Source organism: Ursus arctos, unplaced genomic scaffold, assembly GCF_023065955.2.
Source record: "Ursus arctos isolate Adak ecotype North America unplaced genomic scaffold, UrsArc2.0 scaffold_14, whole genome shotgun sequence".
NCBI lineage: Eukaryota > Metazoa > Chordata > Mammalia > Carnivora > Ursidae > Ursus > Ursus arctos.
In genome coordinates this window covers 56,292,411-56,318,138 of record NW_026622808.1, presented here as the reverse complement: position 1 = coordinate 56,318,138, position 25,728 = coordinate 56,292,411, and the positions used below count along the sequence as shown (strand labels likewise).

The 25,728-nt window shown below is 37.4% G+C and overlaps 1 protein-coding gene across 1 annotated transcript in view; it reads right to left on the bottom strand.

Moving 5' to 3' along the window:
* Positions 1-25,728, bottom strand: part of LOC113257094 (contactin-6) — a 268,941-nt gene that overhangs the window by 14,434 nt on the left and 228,779 nt on the right. Inside the window, 5 exon segments of the mRNA XM_026501252.4 lie at positions 5,944-6,014; positions 9,191-9,340; positions 9,459-9,617; positions 10,448-10,565; positions 10,900-11,075. Of these exon segments, the coding sequence (XP_026357037.3) occupies positions 5,944-6,014; positions 9,191-9,340; positions 9,459-9,617; positions 10,448-10,565; positions 10,900-11,075 (674 nt within the window).

Genomic DNA, 25,728 nt, shown 5'->3' with positions numbered 1-25,728 from the left:
TTGATAGATTAATAAAGGCATACCTGATAGGACATTAATGCTTGAGTCCCACCTGCCTACAACTCCTTTTCTGAGGTTTTCCTTTACCCATACATATCCATTAACTGTACCAAATTATCCTGAGACTTGGACCACATCTGCTTACCCAGCAATGGGCACCAGAATCAACGGTCCCATCTTAATCATTATCTATGAGGTGTCCTGGTACCAAATCTTCATGGTCTAGGGTAACTGACAGACCCCATCAATTCCTCTCTCCTACAGAGTTTGAATAGGAAACACAGGTGGGGACAATCCTAGATAAACCTTGAGTAGGCAATAAGTAGAAAACATAAAATGAATACGGCAGGGACAATGAAGCAGAAGGAGCATGAGAAAATGGAAGCCTCTAACTCACATAGAGAAGAGACAGAATGGAGCTGTTCATGAAGTAGGAAGCTGTAGGTCAAAGAAACAGGAAGAACAAGGTGCAAGCATGAGGGACTACTGGAGCAGGCGCTGAATTACCAGAGTAGCTGGCACCAGAGACTAGAGCTTCTGTGCTCTGAACAGTGATGAACGATGTTCCAATTCTTCATTTGACCTGCCTGCTTGGTTATTGAGACTTCTTTTCATCCTCATTACCTCCCACATAGCTTTAAAATAAATCCCCATTAACTGAGATGACCTGAGCTGGTCTCTGTTTCTTGCCATGTGGAACAGTCTAACAAATACAGAAAGTGAAAAGAGAAAGAAAAATATAGGTCCTGAAATCTGGGGAAAGAAAATGTTTCCTTGTATTAGCACTTTCACAGGGAGATCAGAATTAAAAGTGTTAATTTTTAGTGGAATGGAAGGGATTTATGAGAACTTAAGCTACTTGCTAGAGCATTTGATTTGTTTTTGTTGCTTCTCTGATCTCACATTTAATCAAGATGCTTAGCTCATCTGAGAAAGTGAAGGACTTTAGTTTTTGTTAGTCAAGTACAATTAGTGTTTCTCATGATGTTCCCTCAAGAAAGATCCGAGTCCAACATATGTAGTTTAGAAAGGGGGGAGGGGAAGATACTTATTTAGGGCTTCCATTTTATTCTTCCCACATGTGCAGAGGGGAAAATGATGGAAAAATATATATAGCTGTTTAAGATGGTCAGGACGAAAGTCTCCTTCTTTAAGCAAAGGAAATATTCAGTAGAAAAAAAGAAATTCAGAAATTCTTCTGGTATAAAATCTATTAAAGTTGGTAAAGACTAAGAACAGAATTTTTAATCTAGACCAAGGGCAGCAAACTATGGCTTGAGAGCCAAATCTTGTCTGCAGCCTGGTTTTGGAAATAACAAACATAGTCACAACTGTTCATTTATCTATGATATGTGGATGCTTTTGAGGATGATGGCAGGGTTGGAAGCTGTGAGAGAAAATGTGGCCCAGAAGGCTGAATACTTTTCCTGACCAGTCCTCACAAAAAAATAGATAGATAGATAGATAGATAGATAGATGATAGATGATAGATAAATATATATCAACTCCCAGTACAGGTGTTTATCTCTTACTCTATAGTACCTTATCCTATATTCCTAACCTTAAAATCATATTTTATATGGCATATTCACCACAAGTATCTCAAACTTGAGAGTGTCTGGGAGAATAAATTATGATAAGATGTGAATAAAAATACCCTTAAAAAGGAATTGGCATTTACTACATTGAAAAGTTGGATATCGTGTCTAGGTTGCTGGGAACAAAACAAACCAAAACAGATAAACAAACACAAAATACACATTACTTTGGCACTGGAGAAAACACAAGGAGGATGTTTATTTCAGGCAGATTGGTGTATTTACACGAACAGCAATCTGTGATGACCAGTAAAGCTGTCACTTATAAACCATAATGGTGTTTTGTCACTGACTTTAGAATGGTCATTGGTTGTGCATTAGTTTTGAAAGCCCGTCAGGTACTATTTCATCTACAACAGTGGTGACTTTGGCCTGGAATGGTCTCTCCACTCCCAATTTCTTTTTCAAAACATAGTTCCGATGAGCTAGGGTGGTACCTTTCCTGACCTTCTTCTATGCTGGATTAAGACTGTCCTGTCCTGTTGGCCTCTGAACATTCAGACCTTTTTAAAATTTATTTTTGTACCCCCACTGCTTGGAACAGAGTAGCTCTTCTTCATTGAATTGAAAGAGTTCCTAAATGCCTTCTGGTGGCTTGAACTAATGTATGCGTCGCCTTCTAAATATACATAACCTATTCCTTAAAGAAGTTTGGGCATCAGAAGGATTTGGCTCAGTAACTGCATGTATGTGATGCCAAATGTGAATGATACATGGGAAATTGCACCCATTAATGTAATTTCTGCAAGTATCTATCTATCTGATACCCCAAGAAAAAACACACAGAGCAAATGACTTTGACTTAATTTTTTTTTTAATATAGAGGCCAACAAATATTTTCTGTAAAGGCCATATAGTAACTATTTTAAGCAATGGGAGACATATGGTCTTTTGCAACAGCATGAAAGCAGCAATATCTTACACCTGAGAGGATTGGTGTGGCAGTAGGGGAATTTGTGTATGAAAATAGGGAGCAGGCCAGGTTTGGCCCATAGGTGATGGTTTGATGAAACTTGCTTTAAAGAAAAGGACATTATATGCCCAAATATGATATGTATTTTTCCATTATATATATATATATATGTGTGTGTGTGTGTGTGTGTGTGTGTGTATTTTTGTAACTCATATCCTCTCTATTTAAGAATAGTATACACAGGATTTCCCATTCCTCTCATATATTGAATATATAAAAACAATTATTTACCAATCTGTAGTAATTTCTGAACTTAGAGGAGAAAAAATAATGCAGGAAGTCAGGCAAAATTCCCTATACACTATGACGAAATGCTTATTTGGCCTTCAAAGAATATTGAAGCCCAAATAACCTACTTACCATCACACTAAAGCAAACCTCTGTAGGCTCATGTGGGAGTCACTAATTTTGTAGGAAATGTGTTCACAGGACAGGAATAATTTGATTAACTTACTGTTTAAGGCAGATATATAGGGACTCTTGCCCACCCTGAACCATGACATCAGGTAGGGACATGTGGAATTCAAATTTAGGACATAGTAAGAGAGCATGGAGCAAGAGCCCTGTGTTCAAATGCTCCACTGCCCACCACCCATATCACATTTCTTTCTCTTTTTTTTTAAGATTTATTTATTCATTTTAGAGAGCAGAGAGTGTGAGCGGGGACACGGAGGGGCAGAGGGAGAGGATGAGAGAATCTCAAGCAGGCTCACACTGAGTGCGGAGTCGGTTGTGGGGTTTGATCCCACGACCCTCAGTTTATGACCTGGGCTGAAATCAAGAGTCAGATGCTTAACTGAGTCACCCAGGAGTCCCCCATATCATATTTCTAAACCTCTGTTTTCTTATCTGAAAGTGGCATAACCCATCTCCTAGCACTGGTGTGAGGACTGAATGACATGAAATGCCCAGTGCAGCACAGAAGCCCTGTAAGCGCTCTGCAAGTGTAGTCCCCTCTCCCTCAGGCCTTGGAGAGTCTCTTCTCTCTCAGTACCACCCACCCATCCAACAGGTACTCAGGACGGCCACGCCACATTCCAGGCACTGTGCTGGGCTCACAATGTCTATGTGAAACTAGATGTCCAGAAGAAAGGATGACTTTTAGAGTAGCTACACCTGGTTTTTGGCTCTGTCATTTACAACCTTGAGAAAACAACATCTCTGTGCCTGAGTTTACTCACAGATAAAAAGGGTTTGCTACTACTACCACTCTCTCTCTCCATCTTTAATGGAATTTTGTAAGGAATAAAATGAACCTTTTACTACTGCAAAATCATTTATAGATACAATGAAGTACTCTTACTCAACAACAGTGTTTCTAAACCTCAGAACTATTGACAGTTTGGGCCAGATAATTCCTTGTGGTGGGGGCTGTCCTGTGCATTGTACAACGTTGAGCAGCATCACTGGCCTTGGCCCAAGCACAACTCTCTCCCAACCTAGTTGTGACAATCAAACATGTCCTCAGACGTTGTAAAATGTCTACTGAGGGATAAAATCACCCTGCCTCCCAATGAGACCCTCCCTTGTATGTGTCAGCTAGGGTGATTTTTAATTAAAACATCCATGGCCATCATGCTCTTAGGTGTAATATTAAAATGTCCAAGGAAGTGGATGTTTTGGCAGTATGAAAGTTATTATCAAAATGTTAAAAACATGTACACAGGCAATGAAACAGGGAAAGGCTCTTTTATCAGTTATAGCTGAGGCTCAAAGCTGACAACAAGGGTATGACATGATATGCATTCCAAAGAAAGACATCAAACCATTTAGAGGCAACATTTAGCCTCTCCTTTACGACAAGTGTATATCAAAGGAGTGTTCATTTTTTTAGGGAAAGAATAGCAGGAAAATATTTCTTCTGAGAGAGTTGTAGAAAAAGCTGTGCATTCCTACCCCTCTACCAAGGGAAAGTAATGGGGCCACTTCTCATCCTTTGCCTAACCAAGTGAAGAGGTATGTGCTCTCTGGAATCTGGGACAGATAGGTTCCTTTAACAATGCCTGAGAGACTTCTAAAGGAGAGAGAGATCTGGACAACACATGGTAGCAGAGTGAAGAGACAGGCTAAGCAGGCACGCACTATACTCCCACTGAACCTGGAACAAAGGTATGTTTGCTGAGGGTGAATGCAAGGGAACAGTCCCCGAGCAGCTCTGAAAGGACTCTATCCACAAAGATCATCCAGAAGAGAAAGACAACTGGACATAGACCACCAGACCCTGGGAACTGAGGAGTCTTTTCAGCAGCCAGTTGGGCTTGCACCAAGGAATTGTAACTCCAAGTCCCCTGTGAGGGATGTCCTGGATGCCCCACCCCTCAACCAAAAAACAAAACCAAACAAAAAAACAACTACCCTATAATACAACAGCATCTGATGGTTACCAGAGGGGAAGTGGGTAGGGGGATGGGTGAAACAGGTGATGGGGATTAAAGAGCTCACGGATCATGACGAGCACTGAGTAATGTATAAATTGCTGGCTCACTACACTGTACACCTGCAACTAATATAACACTGCATGTTAACTGTACTGGAATCAAAATTAAACACTTATTAAAAAAAAATAACAGTGTCTGGTCATTTGCCACTTCTGGAGTACTCCAAAGTCAAATTACCAATGTACCAGAAATCGGGACCTTTTCAGTACTCTTCCTCTTCTCTTAGCCCAAACTCGCCACAACTCTGGAGGAGCAAGAGGTAACGCAGGGAGTAGGGAAGGTGAAATTCAACAGCAGAATGGAGACTAGATAGAGAACTGATTATACATTCCCTTTCACACTGTGGAAGCCTTAGGCTGAGGCAAGCCCAAGCTACTGGAAACGACAAACATTAGGTTGGAGAAAAGTTTAAGGTTTATGATGATAAACCAGGCTAAAATTTTTAATAAGTATAGAAATGAGGCTACATGTTAATTTCCGAGAATAAGATCCACAAAAGCTATGCCATCTGTCCAAGTTTTTGTCTGGATGCAGGGAAGGGTTTAAAGAACAGTGATAAGAAAGGAATTGTTTCCACCTGCACTCTCCTGAGTCTAACTCGTGTGCAAGAGAATAGTTTCAGAAGTAATAAATACAAAAATGTCTAGTCCATCAAGTCACTACTGAAATGCTACTAACAAACCTTCAACAGACCCTGAAGTTGTTTTTCTTGTATTTGGGGAGAGAATTGTGTTGAGTTAGTTACATTCCCTCATGTTAGTACAAATAAAAGTTTCTAATATCCCCTCTAAGTAATTCATCATCAGGAGTCTTTCATACCATGTATTTTTATATATTCTCAGTAGTGATCAAATAAATCTTTTTGTTTTTCAGTATTCTTCCTGGCCGGGTAAATCTTTTTCTTTCAAAATAACTCAGTTGGACAGAAAATTACCTCCCACGTAATGACGAGTTCCGACCGACTTCCTCCACCTCCATTGATGTTTGTTGGTGCCACAACAGGGACTGAAAGCAACCAAGAGAAATGTGGGATGGCAATTATTAAAGTACATCTTCATCAGGAAGAATTTTGTTTTTAGATTTCACCTTTCAAAATCTCATGCTGCACATTGTGAGAGTCTTGCATTTTTAATGAACATAAATTATGTTTACACATATCCAAATTTCTAAGAGAGAGGACACAGTTGTGTTTGATACATGAGCACCCTGGCTCCAAAATTAATTAAAAATCGAGTAACATCATGTATTTGACATTATTATGCATCATCTACTAATTGGCAAAATGATGTTCCATTCAGATGGTAACAGTGACACTGCTGATTTAGTGCCTAATTATACAGTTGTGCTGTAAACAAGTTACTGAGGCAGTCTATTAATTAATTCTTTTTTTAATAAACAAACTAAAATGATTTTTCTTTTTTTTAGTCATCAAGTGAGCTTAATGTTTAAAAATGCATTCTTAAAATATGTCAGTAAATAAATTCTTATCATTATAACTCTGTGTTTGGATCTCACACTCTCTTAGTACTTTTCCTCTAACCTTTCATTTGGCAGCTAAAAAGAGGGACCCCTGTCAAGAATGTGACAGAGGCGATTCTCTCCATTTAACTCTAGGACTCGAAGGCTCTGTGGTAGGACATTCCAGACCCTGATCATTTTTATGAATTAGAAAACAATTATGCCCTTCATGTATACCCTTGTGAGGACTAGTATGATGAATAGTAAGTAGTTTGAGGTAAATCACAAAATTGATGAGAGTTGTATGTGTGGGTCTTGTAGTATATAATCAGATTGGAGTGTTACTTTATATATGTGGAAGTGTTGAAATGTAATCCTTTTCACGAAATAATGGCAGATGCATCCTAAATCTGTGATAATGGATATATCTGCATGATACGTTTTTTAAAGGTTGAATTTATATGTAATTATTTTTGATTAAGATCCGGAGGTGGGGGGTGGAAGTGCCTGGGTATGTTTGCTGACTGGTAGGCAGGAATTAAAATATATAATATTTAATTGCCCATTTCAAAATTTTCTCCCACTATGGAGACCATCCAAATTCAGACTATTTATTTTAATTATTGCCATTTGATACAAATGTTTAACTTTATAAACAACATAGTGATAAAATAGTCTAACTGTTCTTTTTAATAATAGCACTTATCAGGCATTACCCATTTTCATATTCAAATTTGCCCTTTGTCTGCTTTGACCTTCACAATGCATTTAAAAGATTGTCTTGTACTTACACCCTATTTTCTTTTTCTTTTTTTTTTTTTTTAATGATTTTTTATTATATTATGTTAGTCACCATACAGTACATCCCCGGTTTCCGATGTAAGGCTCGATGATTCATTAGTTTACACCCTATTTTCTAAGTCTTTCATGGCTTTTGGCCAAAAACACATAAATCCATGTGGGTTCTACAATTGCAGGGTTTCTGGTACTCAACAACTTATAGCTACACTTTTCCAGGACCATTAAAATATTGTAGATACATAAGGAAATTATTTTAAATTGTACTTTACTCTCTACAAAGTTTCCAATATTCTGGGCAATAAAATTCCTTCTTTTCATTCCTTTTTCAAATGAAACATACTAAACCTAAAACCATATTGAGAAGTGTCTTTAAGAAGCTACCAAGAGGGGCACCTGGGTAGCTCAGCCGTTAAGCGTCTGCCTTCGGCTCAGATCATGATCCCAGGGTCCTGGGATCGAGCCCCGCATCGAGCCCGCATCGGGCTCCCTGCTCGGCAGGAAGCCTGCTTCTCCCTCTCACACTCCCCTTGCTTGTGTTCCCTCTCTTGCTGTCTCTGTCAAATAAATAAATAAAATCTTTAAAAAAAAAGTTATCAAGAAAAAAAAAAGGACACACTTCAGTCTGATTTGGAAACTATGGGTAATTATTATGAACACCCAGTCTCATCATGCTACTGAAACAAGAGTGTTAGTGGTTAATAGGAGGTAGTGCACAAGCTTTACTGTAAAAGTTTACAATTAGGGTCAACCCTGCCCAAAGATACCGTGATGTGAATCAGCCGTAAAAAACAACCTAAAACTCAAGGTAGCAGCGAGTCTATAGGCCACCCTTGGAGATTCTCCTCCAGCCATTCTATGGTAAGGCCTGGGACTTTCTACATTTACACATTTCCCTATGGCAATCTCTTGCTCATCTAGGTTAAGACCCATGGTTATGGAGAACGCTGGCGCCCAAGTCTGAAGGTCTGAGTTCAAATCCTGACTCTGAAACAGTCAGCTAGGATCCTGGTCTTCCTGTTCCTCTTCTGTAGAATGAAGGACTCTCCTCTCAGCTCTAAACTTCTAGGATGATCTCATTTAAGATCTTACTGTCAAATATGTTGTTTTTCAGTCCCGATCCTATAATAAAAATACTTACATTATCTTTAATTTGAAACAAGCCTTAATGACATCTGACAGTTGCGCACGCTTAATTGAAGTACTTTGTGCTTGTTAAGCTAAGCTAGTGACAACAGGGTGATCCCTCATTTATATGACTGAATAAGAATGTGAACTGTGTTAGCTGCACGCAGCAAGCAAATCAAATGTTACCCTGGATGTAACGTTTAGGAGTAGAACAAAGAGGATCCATTGAAAAAAAGCTTAAGAAGGGGTGATTTCTGAGCCAGGTTCCACTTGTATTTTGCTGTTCAGTGAACCAACTGATGCTCAATTAGTGCTTCTGTTAAATGAGCTTAGGATTTACCTCATTTGCATGGGAAAGAATTTATACTATTGCTCAATGAAGCTGCAACTAGGTCAGAGTTGAGAAATAGAAAGAAATGTGTGGCTGATTGCACCTACAGAGTCTCAATTAATTCTTGGCTACAACACTTAATGAAACAAGCAGTAACTCATTTGCATGTACAAATCTACAGATTCTCTGTTGGAGTTTGGCTAGAAAATTGAGGAGATGAGAGGAGAGGAGAGCTTCTGAAAAACTCTTATTTTTGATGTGCCTGCTTAGGTGTAATCATCTCCTATTGAACTTATATTTGGTGAAAATACTCCTTGCTTTGTGTACATAAAAATGTGAAAATGAAAGCTGCTGGTTTCCTGCCTCTGATTTGGGGCCCAAAATACCCATAAAAATACCTCTTACTTGTCTTAAGAACTATGCCATAAAGGATCTTCCACATGTTTAGAAGACATTAATTTCTCACCTGACGCTTTGGTTCTTAACAATTCTGATGCTTTACTTGGTTCTCCAATCCCAATGCTATTCCCAGCAACAACACGAAATTCATATTCCACCCAAGGACTCAAACCAACCACTGTTGCATTGTACGTCTTGCCACTGAGAATTTCTGGAACTAAAAATAGGGGGGCACTTGTGCATTAAAACTGGCACCACTTAACATCAATCAGTCAAACAATCAAACAAATACATCTGTTTTAGAAAAATCACCCGAAAACACTGGTGTCACTTACCAGTCGAAACAGCCTGCCAACCCACAGAAAATGGTGTCCGAGCCTGAACAGTAAATATTTGAATGGGACTATTATTATCTGAGCCTGGTCTCCAGCTTAGTTGAGAAGTAGTACTGGAAATGTGTTCCACTCTTACATCCTCAGGGGGACCTGGTGGACCTTGAAAAACATGTTTGATGATAACTATACTGAAAATTATTAAATTCATTGATTTGGAATGGGGCAGTTTATTTTTATCTGTTATACTTAGAAAATACAATGTTGAACATAATGTACTTTTAGCAAAATATTTGAGATAAAGCCCTATTAATTCAGTTTACATGATGAGAGACTAATTTAGAAATCTTCCTTTGAAGATTAGAAAATTCTGGGGTGCCTGGGTGGATCAGTCAGTTAAGCGACCAACTCTTGATTTCGGCTCAAGTCATGATCTCAGGGTTGTGAGACTGAGCCCTGCGTTGGGCTCTGTGCTAGGTGTGGAGCCTGCTTAAGATTCTCTCCCTCCTCTTCTGCCCCTCCCCCCTCCCTCTTAAAAAGGAAAGAAAGAAAATTCCAATCATGCACTGGTTCATTATCATCCATTAGGGAACTAATCTCAAAAACTGAAAACAACTTTCATATGTTCCATTTGCAAAAGGTAACTCAAGTAAATGCAGCTAATATGGAGAACTATGGGAATATATGACTTTGACCTGTTCTGATGAGAATGGTTTATTATAAATAGAAGGCATGCCTAACTTTTAGGGACTGACACTGGACGCTGAGTCTGACCATTCCTTATAAATACACAAACCTACTCAATTCAATATCTATATCCATACTACATATACCCTGGAGTCTTAAAGTTTAGAAAATTTTTTTAAAAATCTATATTTTTATCTCACTTCTTTATCATATGTGGTTGGTTACTCAAAGATCTACCATTTACATATTAACATTTCTGGCTATGAATAAATAATGTGCTCATTTATGTCCACCACTATGCTTACCTCTAACAATGATATCAGCTACAGCAGATAAACTTTCTAGAGTTGTTTTTACCGTGCACAGATATTTTCCTGAATGATTTAACTGAATATTCCTTATCATCAAATCCCCAACGGATTCCTGCAGATAGAAAATGAAAGGGGGATAAAAACATAGTAATTCCCAGCAGGTCCCATTGTTTTTTACAGCTGAATAAATATTAAATATGAGACAACTCTGAAATTAGGAGATATACTAGTATCATTGTAGTTTTCCTATCTCCCCTATTATAATTACATCCAGAACACAAGCATTTCTATGAAAGATAGAGAACAAAATAAAACAAAAACAGATGCAGCGTCATAAACAGAGAGTGGTTGTCCATGCAAATAGGTATGGGGAGAATAATCAGGAAAGATGTTGATTCATGTGAAAGACTTGATTTATTTTATTAAGTACTTAAAAATCAACTTACTCCTCCGATCCTTTCAAAATGAGCCACTCCTTTTTTTAAGTCTATGACATCTCCATTGAAAGACCATATAAATACAACTTCAATGGAGGGGTCATGGGACACCTGGCATGGCAGGACTATACTCTCTCCAACTGTAACATCCATTTTGGAAGGTGGAATGGTAATAACAGTCCTCTCTGTTGAGAAAAAATATTATTATGATAAAAAGCTTTTGAAACTTGACATATGGCAACAAAATACATATTTTACATGGTTTTGCAATTGCTTGAAATTGTATAACTATAACTTGGAGTTCTACTATATTCAGCATGAATAATTCTATTCTACTTTTTTCAAATATTCCTGCATTAATCAGTGTAGCTTATTACCTGTCATAAAAGTCAGGATATAGTTTTACTCATATTTTATATAAAAATGAATAGTTGATAGAGACTGTGGACTTCAAAAGACAGTATTCTATACATGAAAAGTGCACCACATAGTTTTTATTTTTTTTTTTAATTTATTCTGAAATTCTAGGTGCAACATTATAATCCACACACTGGTTGCAGCTCTAGTCTGTGTTAATTTTGTATACTATGGGAAAAACGATGCTTTTGAGATCTTAACTACAATAGTTTATATAGAGATTTATAATCATACGTGTATATTTACTAGTGTGAATATAATATTTATCCTATTTCTGACATAGCTGTGGTAATAATTTTCTATTTTATCTAAAGACACAACATGGAGAGAAAAGATGTATGTTTTCCCTCTCTTATCCAGATTTCGCAAGGCTAGAATTATACATCTATCATAAAACACTTCCCTCTAGAAACATCAGTCACAGTGCCAACCACTGTTCTACAAGTCCTAGCATTTCACTGACCAAAGTTTCAAAGGTCATTTCCAAAAATGTTCTAGTTGGACTCGGGAGTCCTATATCTCTCTGATTAAAAAGGACTCATAGTGATAGATCCTATCTGACTACATTTTTTTATAACAAAATAAATAGTTTCGATTTTAGAGGGCTAAGAATTGACTGAAAGGGGAAACTCAGTAACCACAAAGAGGCCCTGGGCATACATTTGGATTCAGATATGCACTATCTTACAAAAATAAAATAATATTTTAAGGAATTTACATTTAAGAATTAGGGGTTTGGGTAAATTATACTGAAAAAATACCGTACATAAAGAAGTTTCAAAACCGCGACATGAGAACCTGGAAAATCTCTTTCTCTAAAGATCATTCGTGAGATAAAGTTTAACCCCGTAGAAACCAATAATCTTGGGTTTTAAGGTACATATTGATAAAGCGAGCCATGGAAAAATAAAGGCACATTTTATATTTCTGCATATAACACAGAAAATCAAACTCAACAGACATCAGGTATATCCTTATGTTCGTGTAATTTATTTATATTTTATGTTTGCATAATTTAAAAATACTCTTTCCTTTATTGTATCAGATGCATACATTTCTATTCTAATTATTTTTGGAGAAGAGCTTGAAGAATGATTTTGTGGGCTACATCCATTCCTAATTTTGAGCCTTCTTCACTTCTCTCCCCCAGAGTAAGGGTTTCAAGAACACTTTTTAGAACTAGAAAATATTTTTCTAGTTTTTTGGAAAAAGAATGTATCACTAATGTCTTATTTACATTTTTGGGAGGATGAGTCGGCTAATTGGATGTGTTGGTAGCGCAAAACTGCTCTGACTTAAAGTTTTAGATCATGCAATTAAAGTAATTTTCAGACATCAAAAATGACAGCAACTCCTTCCATTTATGGCCCCACAAAGCAGCAAAGTTAGATAAATCATTCCCTGCATACATAGCTCATTGGTAGTACAGTAATAATGACTACCACTTCATGAATAAGAAATATTTGCATTATAATTTGTAATGTTTAGATGTCATTACTAGTTAATTCATTTATTAACTAGTATTTACTGAGCACCTACCAAATTCCAGCCATCTGTCAGGAGGAAAAAAAAACATCAAGTATAAATCATACGGTGCCTGCCTTCAGAGAGATTTAAGTCTAAAGAGAGAAGTTGACACTAATCAAATGATATGAATGGATATATAATTACAGCTGTGGTAAGTGTCATATATTAGAAGTAAACGACCCCATTAAAATGGGGGATCCTGAGGAATCAGTTTATTGAAAAAGGGTTGTTTTGGCTGAGGGTAAAAGGTAAACAGGAATTAGCTAGGTAAAGTTGGCAGGTGGGGGAAGGATACCTATGTCGGCGAGAGGCAGGAGCATTTACAAAGAGTGTGTGTGAAGAAGAAACATGGATGGTAGATGCAGAGCCATCGTTTCACTGGAAATCCTAGTACTGGGGTATAAGACAGGAGCGAAGATGGGAAATAGGAAGCTGGGTGATAGTCGCAGTAAAGACTTAAAAGCCTGAGATGTCTTTAGGATCTGTGGGTCACAGTGTGAAATGGAAATGTGGGGTGCTTTGATCAAAAAACAAAGAAAGAAGTTCTATGAAAGATACTAAATATAAAGCAACTTGCTTTGGAAATGTATACGTATAACTTATAAAATGTAATAGGGGAATAGTGATACATGAGTCACAGCATAAGCTTGCAAATTGCAAAAAATATATTTTTGGTGTCAGTTCTATATAATACATTAAATAATGCTTTATTAAAGTGATAACTTGCTTGCTCTAAGCTTCTTCTCACATTTCCATAAATTTACGTATGGGAATTCATGTTTTAAGCAACTTCATTTTCAATTGATATAACTGGCATCAGATTCTCATGACAAATGTAAAATCACAAACATTTTTCAATAATTTTTGATTTTGTAAAGGATCTTTCTGTTGATATAACTGTTACCCAACTGTAAAGAGTAGTTTATAGGATGTGACAACATTGGAATACAGTTCTAACAAATTATTTTGAACTATAAATTTTAGAACATCTAGAGCTGATAATTCCACGGAACAATTTTTTTCTAGATTTAACTCTTCAAACAAATCCATTTAGTGTAAGTCTGAATTAAATTTTAAATGTAAATTTAAACAATGGAACTTTAATGTTCTTCTGACATACCCTGTAACTTCTGAAGACTGCACAAGAAACCGAAAGTGCTTTAATGACTTGTGTATAATCCAAAATGCCTATTTATGCATTCTATTGCCTTATCTTCAATTACAAGGAAACACTCGTTAATAATTGGTTCACCTGGAGCTTCATATAAAAATAGTGTTCTTTACCATTGAGTGGAAAAATCTTTAAATTTAATTTCTGTTATAAGCCTCTGGATATTAGCGTTGCAATGTTGGACAAATTTTTAAAACCATGTATGCTAAACTCTTTGAAGAATGTGAATAACTCTGTGATATGCCTTGTTGCCATGCTCACGTGCAGGCCTTTGTTTTGTATGTCTTTCCTGACAAACTTTACTGCCTGAACCCTGGCAGTTCCTGTCCTGGTGCTCAGGTTGAAGAGTTAGTATTTCTGCAAATGTCACACAGATCCCACGGACAGGCTCTGTGGGCAGACAGGCAAGTGGACCGACCCCTCACTTTGGATCCCAGCACTGACTGCTTTCTGAGTCCCTTGTTCTCCTGAGGCCCTTGCAGCTGGCCACTGAAGCTTCTGCGGCTGCTGTGACCCTCACCTCCACCAGTCTGGGCCCAGGTCCTGCTGCGCCCACCTTCTCGAGTCCTCAGCACTCCTGAGTGCCATGAGGTACGGGGGTGTACACGGTACCGACTCTCGCGTGGACGCGGTCTGCTTGGCGAACAGGCCTGAGCCTGTTTGCACGCGGGCGGCTGCTGCTGCACCATAAGGAGGTGCACCTGTTACCATGCAGCGAATTTCCTCTCCTCACAGGCATGCTCTGCGGTCCCATCGGACTTCACTGACAAAGGACAACATCAGAGACAAGAGGACTACGAATCTCAAGACAGTGACATCGGGGCGACACACCAAAACGAGGCATTTCTCAGCACAGGGTCCTATGTGACTGAGTTACACACTAAGGAAGCCGGTCCTGGATGACATGTTAAGGAATGTATTCTTTTTGCTGACGGAAAATGGGAAGCATTGGAAGTATGAAGCAGAGGCAATGGTATGAAGACATACCAGTATATGCAGGGTGAAAAAACAGATCATACATGAAAAGAAAAGGCTTCTATGAGAATTGACATTTTATCCAAAAGAAGGCGATGCATGATTATCTGAGCATAGTTCCCTGTGAGTATTGTGTGGGTGAGGGGGTGCTTGGACAAGGAATCTTTTAACTACTGTATCCTCTCGTCACACCACACGCAGACCTGTCCTAATCCTGTGTAGGTGGCTCGGCAAGAGCCACAAGGTTGCTGACTGCTACCCTAAAGCGTTCTCTTCTACAACCACGCACAGCTCCGGGCTCAGAATTCCAAGTGGATACCCCACAGAGACAAAAATCACACTTGTGGAGAATGGGAGAGCGGTTCTTGTGCAGCAGAAATATACAGAATCTTCGATGCTATTTTAGGAAAAGAACAAGGACTATGCTTTAGTTCATTAACGAGTCCTCCTGTGCGAACACTTAAACTCTTAAGAAACTCTAATATCAGAGATTTTTTTTTTTCAAACCATTCAAATCAGTCTCAGGGATCAGAGGGATGTATATACACACATTTACTCTACTCCTTTCCTGGGAGTCCATATATATCAGTAGAGTAGGTGTAATAACGTGAAGCTCGTGATTAACACTGAAGCACTCCTTGGTTCTTACGGATAAGTAAGATCATTACGGCCTGAATTATAACAAATTAAAAAGGAAAGAAGTCGACTGTGGTAGACTCTATCATCTGTGAAACTCTGAAATTCTTTAAGCCTCTTTCTCTTAAAACAAAATAGAGAGAGTTGTTCCTTTTCATTCTGTATCATTTCATTCTTCTTGCAAATTCCGTAAGTATTTGTAGAAATTCTAGTCTAGTAATTTAAACGTTTTAGCATGCATAACAGCTTCTCAGAGAACATGTTAAAAATGTGAATTCCTTGACTCCTACCAGAAATACTGATTCAGTAGGTCTGTGAGGGAAACAGAGAATATGGATTTTTAACAGGCCGTTTTTTCAGCTGATTTTGATGTAGTTAGTCCAGGGACCATACTTGGAGAAATACTGCCTCAGGTTTTGAAATTTGAATCTGAAATTTCTATTTAAAAAAATTCAAGTTACGTAAATATGTGGTCAGAAAGTCTCCAATGCTTTAGATCCAGAAAAAAGTCCTATCGAGTAACATGTCATTGGTTAGTAATGCTTCAAAAATAAATACACAAAAATGGACTTTGGAGCTTATTTAACTGTAATTAATTCTGTATACCATATCTGCTTTTAGAGTTTCACAGTACATTTTAGCATATTAAAAGCACTGAGAAATTCTGGATTAAAGAAACTTCTTAAAGTGTATTTAATATAGGCTTCCTACACTTACTAGATATGGAACAGTTTTAATCCAGGTAACACCTCTTATTACATCTTGGGATATAAAAGGGGCACCTGGGTGGTCCAGTTGGTGGAGAGTCCGACTCTTGATCTCGGCTCAGGTCATGATCTCAGGGTCGTGATATCAAGTCCCAAGTCGGGTTCTGCACTCAGAGGGGAGTCTGCTTAAAATTCTTTCTCCCTCTGCTTTTCACCCCACTCATGCAAGTGCATGCATTGTGCATGCGTTATCTCTCTCAAATAAATAGACTTTTTTTTTTTTAAGATTTTATTTATTTATTCGACGGAGATAGAGACAGCCAGCAAGAGAGGGAACACAAGCAGGGGGAGTGGGAGAGGAAGAAGCAGGCTCATAGTGGAGGAGCCTGACGTGGGGCTCGATCCCATAACGCCGGGATCACACCCTGAGCCAAGGCAGACGCTTAACCACTGTGCCACCCAGGCGCCCCAATAAACAGACTTCTAAAAGAAGAAATACATTTGGGACATAAGAAATCCTGAAAAACAATGTTTGGAAATATGACTGTCATGGTTGAAGAGGATTAACACACATTCACATACAGATTGATATGTGCTTATGTGCATGTATTTAGCACACATATACATATTGAAACACATATTTATGAGACAATCATGTAATCTGAATTCTAATTCTGGAATAATTATTAATTTTGTAACATAAGAAAACTAGTTTTATTGTTATGTTAAAAAGATTCCCTCTTCTATTAAAGATACATTATGAAATATTTACACATGAAATTATGATGTCTGTGATTTGCCTCTAGATATTTGGGGTGGATGTTGAGGAAGTAGTAGGTGAGGGTATGGATGAAACAAAGCTGGATATGAGCTGATGATTAACAACCCTGACTGATGGGTTCATGGGAGTTCCTTACACTATTTTTTCTACTTTCCTCTTCGTCATTCTTAATAAAAGAAAAACAGAAAATGATGAAATCAGTAAATATTTATATATAAAATAAGGAGGCACCTTTTCCATTCAGTTTCTAAATGATAAGGATATATCACTTTTTGAAGATTATCCTAAATACGAATGACCAACATTCATGAAAAGTTCATAAAATTACAGAATTTTAATATTTCCATTTTTAATCTCCTTTAGTAAGATACAAATCATATAAAAATAGCTTGACGGGGCACCTGGGTGGCACAGCGGTTAAGCGTCTGCCTTCAGCTCAGGGCGTGATCCCAGCGTTATGAGATCGAGCCCCACGTCAGGCTCCTCCGCTATGAGCCTGCTTCTTCCTCTCCCACTCCCCCTGCTTGTGTTCCCTCTCTCGCTGGCTCTCTATCTCTGTCAAATAAATAAATAAAATCTTTAAAAAAAAAAAATAGCTTGACATCACAAACTTATTCTTGGTGCACCTGGGTGGCTCAGCAGTTAAGCATCTGCCTTTGGCTCAGGTCATGATCCCCGTGTCCTGGGATTGAGCCCCATGTCTGGCACCCCGCTCAGTGGTGAGTCTGCTTCTCCCTCTGCCCCAGCCCTGCTTGTGCTCTCTCACTGTCTCTCTCTCTCTTTCCCTCTCTTTCAAATAAATAAATAAAATCTTCTAAAAAATTATTTTTAAAAAATCCTATTCTTAAGAAGTAGAAGGAAAGGTTTAATAAGATATATAATGCTTTTGATGAATAGCCTTACTCAAATTCACATGGTCATAATAGCCAAAGATGCTTCCAGAACACATCTTTAGTTATGAGTCCTCAGGACACATGAGAACTGATATTAAAACGTCTGCCAGAATTGTTTAGCATGATTTCGTTAAACACAAATGAAACTTGTTCCTCGCATCAATGGCCAAACACACTATTACATATTTTGATCCCTAACTACAGTTTTAGAAACTAGGGGATGGCAATCCAATGTGTAATTGGCCTTTCCTGACCATCCAGAACATACTCTTTTTGGTCCCTTTTTATTTATTTGTTTCTTTTGTACCTTCAACTCAGTTGAAACCTTCATCTGTGAGTAATAATCTTTCAGCGTCACTGTTCAGAATAATAACTTCTCAGGTGTTTCTGAAGTTACCAACTTCTCTCAAACAATGGACAAAACAGGAATAAAATCACCAAACCTTTCTTACTCTGTACAAACATGGGATTCTGCCTTCATTTGTCTATGACATTATAGGAAATGTTGCTAAGATACCAACATAAAGGAAACTAGTGTATAAATAGCGTTTCAAACAGGTGACAAAATTCTCTGATATTTTCTCTCACTAGTTAATTTGCGAAGACTACAAATAAATACTTTAAATTTGGTCCTCTTCCTAATTCCTCAGAATCTCAATTTAATGTACCTATTAACATACTAGCCCTCTCCAAGTTAATTTCTTCTTCCATTTGCATGCTTCAATATGAGAATCATAGTTTTTCTAACTATAAGAACGTCGTCAGGAACATCATCGGCATTTCTTTTAGTGTGGAGTTGATAGTGATGGAATATTGGAGATTTTGTTTGTGTGAAAGCATCTCTACTTTGTATTCATTCAGGAGGATATTTTTGCTGGGAAGAGAATTCTCATCACTAGTGTCTTTCAGCCCATTAAAAAAAGCCATTCCACAGTCTTCTGGATTTTCTTATTTCTGTTGCTATCACAACTGCCAGTCTTATTGTTGTTCTTTTAAAGGTAATGTTATCTTTTTTATCAGGATAGTTTTATTTTCTTTTCTTCTTTTGGTTTCACTACTATGTGCTTATTTAAACTTTCCTTTGTGTTTATCCTTATTAGGGCTCGTATAATTCCCTTAATAGGATGGCTGTGGTCATTTTCAGTTGGGTTTGTTTTGTTTTGTTTTGTTTTTTACTCTCTGGCAATTATTTCCTCAAATACTGCTCATCCCTCATTTTCTTCTCCACTCCTTTTGGAAGTACAATTTCTACATATGTTGGAACTATTCATATCAAATATACTCCTTATGTTCTTTTTTGTTTGTCTTCCCCATTGTATTTTCTCTCCACGTTGCAGTCTGGATATTTTCTATTCATACATCCTCCATTTTACGAATTCTTTTCTGTGCCATATCTAATCTGGCATTAAATCAGTCTATATTGTTCTTAATTTTAGCTTTTGTATTTTTCAGTTGTAGACTTCCAGTTGATTCTTTTTTATTGCAATCAAGTTGACACACAATATTATTTTCGTTTCAGGCGCACAACATAGTGATTTGACAATTCTATACATTACTCAATGCTCACCACAATAAATGAGGTCACCAGCTGTCACTGCACAGTTATTAAAATATTACTGACTATAGTCCCTATGCTGCACTTTTCATTTTCATGACTTACTGATTTTATAACTGGAAGTTTGTACCTCTTAATCCTCTTCACCTATTTTGTCCATCCCTCCATCTGTCTCCCCTCTGGTAACCACCAGTTTATTCTCTGTATTTATGAGTCTGTTTCTGTTTTGTTTGTTCCTTTGTTTTGTTTTTTAGATTCCACATGGTATTTGTTTTTCTCTGTCCCACCGATTTTTAATACATGCCATTTCCCTCCTGAAATTCACCATCTTGTCATCTGTTTTTTAACATATTAATCACAATTATTTGAAACCCCTGTCTAATAACTTTCATATTCCTATCAGATGTGACTTATTGCTAATGTCTGATGTTCTGCGTTTTGATCATTTGGTCCTGGTTCCAGCTTTTCCTGGTAACATTGTACTGAATACCACCAGCATTGTGCATGGAAAGTAAATGTTTTTATATTTTTTCCAAGAAGATTTACTTTTTAAATCAGGCAACTAAAAACAGCAGAGTACAGTTGGGAATGGATATGAATGGAGTCTGAGTGTTGGTCATTTTAAGCACTGGTCGATTTTGTTCTGTTTTCATTACCAGGACAAAGTCCTTTAGGTGTCTCCACTATAGGTCGAGTTGTGTAGTAGGCTTCCTTTCACCTGGCTAATTCTGAGCCCCAATTTTTGTCTTCCTTGCACTGTGAGGCTACCAAAATTTCTGCATGAGTCATTTTCTGCTCTCTATTTTTTATTTTTCTTTTTTATTCCTAATTTGTAGTGCTTGGAAAGTGGCAAGTTTCTGGAGAAAAACATTGGGGAGTTCTGCTTTTCTTTTCGTACTTTTCTTTTCTCCAGAATATTGTACTTCATGTTGCAAACTCCTTGGTTACTGTCATAATTCCTTTGAACTGCTATTTTTATTTATTTTTAAAAGGTTTTAACAATATTTGTGGCTGATATTGGTTTGATAAAGCTACTTCAACCAGTCAGGACAAAAGTTTCCCCAAATATTATTAATGTTTAATAATAGATTGTGTGTAGGGTTGAAAATATTTAGGCCATTTTATCATTAGGTTTTTAGATAATACCTTGAACAGTATGATAACTGGTAACAGTTGGAGAAAGAACTGAGTAGTACTTTCAGTAGAAGTAGAAATCCTTAACAAAAATATACTAATTGTTTATTCAATCTTTTATTCAAAACCATTTAATTAGTATCACATCCTTACCTTCTTCCAGGTGTACATCAGTATGAATACTAAGCAAATGAAACAACACTGAACCGAGGAGTTATTAGAGGACTTCCATCATAAGAGGCAAAAAAATCTCATTTACATTTTAATAAGAACATTCTAGTTTCTAGAAGGGAGACATGATAAAATCAAGACAAATCATGAGGCTGTATGAGTGGGTTTCTCAACCTCAATGTTATTAATGTTCTGAGTCAGATAATTTTTCGTTGCATGTATGTATGGGTGAATTCAGAGTGAGGTGAGGAGGCTGCTCCGTGCATTCCAAGATATTTAGCAGCACTGGCCTCTTCCCACTAGATGTCAGTAGATCCTTCAGTTGTGACTACCAAAAATACCTCCACAGGCTGCCAAATGACCCCTTGGAGGCAAAATCAACTGGGTGAAGCACCTTTGTGCTACAGCCACACACTGGGAAAGAGACTGTGGTGGTTAAACCTAAAGTTTAGTAAGTGCAGTGGTGGAAAGTAGTTAGATTCTGTACATTTCTTGATGCTGAGGCCATCTGTTGGACAACTGGAGATGGCGTTTGAAAGCAAGCGAGGAGTAAAAATGACTGAAAGGATTTGGCCTGGCAAATGTCACTACAGACTGTTATTAATAGAGAAAGACTGCAGTAGGAGCAAGTTTTGGGAGTAAGAATCAGGAGGCCAATATCAGCATATTTTAAATTGGTAAGTGAAGATGATAAATTGGTGGGTGGATTTGGGGAATGAGGTAGGTATTTGAGCTGAGTGTATCATTTTGGAATTAGCTTGTGGATGGTATTTCACACGATGAAACTGAATAAGACACCAAATGAATGCGAGTAGATATGGCAGAGAATAAATTCAAGAACAAATCCCTGGCACACCCCAATTATAGGAAATGGGTAAGATTAAAAGTAACCAGCAAAGTAAATGGAAAAGGAGCAACTTAAGATGTAAAAGGAAAACCTGACAAATGCAGCGTGCAGGCAGCCAAGTGAAGAATGTGTTTCAAGAAGGATGTGATCAAAAGTCTGACAAATTAAGTAACGGAGATGGGGAACTGACTGCTGGATTTCACAATGTGGAGGTTACTCGTCACCTTGTTAAGAGCAGTGTTGACGGAGTGGTAGGGGAAAAGCCTGGTTGCATTGATTCAAAACAAAGTTGACCAGAAGGACTGGAAAAGCAAGCTCACATAGACCACTTTTGAAGAGTTTTGATATAAAGGACAATAGTCAAATACGGCAGTAGCTGGAAGGGAAGCAGGGTCAGAAAAGGTCTTTTTTTTTTTAAATGATGAGAATAACAACATGAAAGTATTCTGGTGGGGATGGTGTGTTACACAAAATAACAGAGATGAAAGAGAGAGTGAGATAGACAGAGACAGAGAAGCAGAGAGAGAAAATTGTCCCTGACCATGAAAGGGAATCATATCTAGAACACAAGTGGAAGATCTGAGCTCATGACCCATTATCTATCAAATTGTGCTTTATTGATTTCTTGATAAATTCTGTTTAAGCAAGAAATAACTACAGCTTGACTTTTTGTAAATGTTAGTAGAGAAAAATAGTACCACTATAAAATGTAAGATATACAATATCCTGATGAAGATAATTGATTAAACACAGTGTTTATTTTCAGTTTTTTATAAACATCTAATAAACGAAGCCAAAAGAAATTTTTCCTAAGACCTAAATCCACCAAAACAGAGATCAAAAGGGGAGACAAAATTTGAGAAACTGGAACGAAATGAAATGATTTCTAACTGATCTACCATAAAGCTCAATCCTATGCTGGCTGTGAGGAAGGTGGAGAACACGCCAACCCCCCTTTTGGGCTTTATGAATAGGAAGCATTTTGGTCTCTGTAGTGTTTTCTCATCTCAGTAGAAGATTGGCAAATTATTCTCCTGAGAGGATATGGAATGGAGAGTCTCTGAACTGCTCGCTAGCAAGCATAGCTGAAGATCAGGGAATGTTAACTAAAAACAGGGAGATTAAGGAACATGTACATAGTAAGGGCTGAGATCCATGTCTTGTAATGTCATTTAGCTCTGAGGGTGCTGGCTGCTGGGCCTTTGTTCTCTGGGCAGGAAAGTGGAGTGGGAAGTGGGGGACGTTTGTCCTAGGGATCTGATAAACCTAAGAAAAAATCCTAAACACAGTGTGTTTAAGTTTTCCAAGGATATATACTGGCCAGATCATCTTAGAGTGAAGTCCAGTATTATATGCCCTCCCCCCCAAATACACTTGATCAGAGCTTTCTATAAGATTTTTAGGGCCCCATTCTTAAATATGAGCAGATAACTAAGATTCACAAAGTATCTTGGTATACCTCTTAATAAAGGTTAGGGATTAAAACAAAGAAAGAGAAGAAAGCAGTTTGGGACCACAGAAGCCATGCAGGAAAAATAAGCTAGATAAAAGAAAAACTATGAGGAATATTTTCAGAGAGAGAGAAAAAAATGCAAGGTATTATATAAAGGAACAGTCAGAAAATAAAAGGACACTTAGACATTTAAAAAAAAATAGCCAAAGTCAAAAACTCCCAGAGGTAGAACAAAAAAGATATAAAATGGATACTAGGAGAGAGAAACAAACAAAAATATACACAGTTCATATACACATGTGTAAAAATGATACCTACTATCTAAATATATAAACATATAAAATATAATAAACTACGCACAGAGATAGATACATACATATATACATACATATATAAACAAGAGTACCAGTTTAGGAAATCTAACTTTTTCAATGATAGGGATTCTAGAGAAAGCAATGGAATAAATTATTAAATTATCCAGGAAGACATTCCAGGATAAAGAAGTATGAGTTTTCAGGATGACAAAGTGCACCAAATGCCCAATATAAAAGCTGAAAATAGATTTACACCACAGCACATCATCAGGCAATTGTGGAACGTTGGGAAAAAAACAACTGAGAGAGAGAGAGAGGCAGACAGATAGAAACAGTGTCATAAACAAGATCAGAAATCAAGATGGTTTCAGCTTTCAGAACACAGTAACAGCTCCATATTGCTAAGAATAATGATTTCTAATATAGAATTGTTTCCAACTAAGCCATCAATCAAATATAAGCATAGAATAAATACATTTTCAAAATGAAAGATCTCCAAAGAATTGCATTCCTCTTGAATTCCTTCTCAAAAATCCCTTGGAAGATGCATTCTACCAATATGAGGGAGGATGTCAAAGTCATGATGTTTAGGCAACTGGGCTCGCATACACAAGAACAGGCTGATATTGAAGGGAGACAACGGAGACAAAATTGAGGAATGAATTATTGTCAAGTCCACAGACTATTAAGCAAACAAAACAAGAAAATTACTAACTCTAGGGAAAGCAAATAGAGGAAAATCAAAGCTAATCTCTGAAATAAACTCTTTACAGACATAGCAAAAAACAAGGAAATCAGTGTGATGGAGTCTTTAATTTCCTCCTCTAGCAAGCCAGAAATGGAGGAGTTTTCAATCTTTATAATATACTTTTCCTCTTCATCTATATACTTGCATAAAGCTAGGATGTTTTCTATCCTCTTAGTCAAGTGCAAGCTTTGTCTGCTCAGACGTGTGTTTTACAGATTAAAGTCTGCATGCAGCACTTGGTATATTCCACAACAGGCAGAGTAAAGTTTAATTTCATAATTTCAATTATGCGTAACCATGGCCAATATATTCCAGTTTACCTGCAGGTATCATTATCCATTTATCTTTCACCTCAATATTTAAATGATTTGGAACAAATATGAAAAGACTACCAAAACCCCAGAGTAAAAGAAATAAACAAAGAACAATCTAGAGAAAGTAATTGTCTAAAACTGAGGTTGTCTAAATGAGAAAATATGTCTAAGTATCATGCAAGGTAACACTGAGAAATTCCCTAGCAAGTAATAATGTAAAATGTAAACACAGATCTTCTATATTAACAAGTAATCAAAACAGGGTCTGACATCTATTTAAAAAGAGCATGCACCGTAGATTTTGCTTAATGAATTAGATATGCCAACTACTCAGTTTCAAAGCTGTTAATACATAATAGGCAATGACTATTTATGGCATCATATTTATATTTCTTATAAATAGATAATGTTCACTCTGTCCTCCGACTGTCACTCTGTGGTGGGCCATAGTAAGACATCAGGTCGAAGAATTCCGTAGGTTTATAGGAAATGGAATTAGGAAATTCTATTTTGCCTGGCTACAGGATCTAGCAAAAAGAGGATGTTTTCTTCTGAACATTTGTGTGGAGGTGAGGGAAGACAGAATGAGAAAACAAAAGTGAGAAGATGAGAATCAGGGTGAATTGTATTCATCTCATTACTCTTTTCCCTTTCAGCACCACCCTCCTCCATGCCCATCCCTCACTTGGGCTTGAAAGAATTTGCTAGCTGCTTCTCTGAGTATTCAGGATCCATAGACTGAAAACAGAACTTGCACCTGAGGGTCTCGTACATCGTAACGATGCACATTATCCCTAAAAAATGGCACTAGAACATAAGTGACCACTGTGTCACTTTAGAAATAGAAGGCTCAAGCAACACAGGAGTCTAATAGTTCCTTTTATCATCAGAAGGGAATCAAGGACATATTACTAAAATTCCAATTCCTAACCAAATACTCAGGGCACTCATGTGTATACAGGTTGGGGAAGGAAACTGAAGACAAAAATACTTACAGTTCAAGGTATTCTTTACTGCACAGACTAAAACTGCTGTTGGTTAAAGTTTTGTTTTGTTCACTTTTAATAAAAAGAGAAAGTAGCTACTAGTGGTTTAAGCCAAGTGAAGGAAGCCAGATACCAAGACATACATAGTGTACAATGGCATTTGTATGAAATCAGTGGCAGAAAAGAATCCTAAGAGTGGTTGCTTCTAT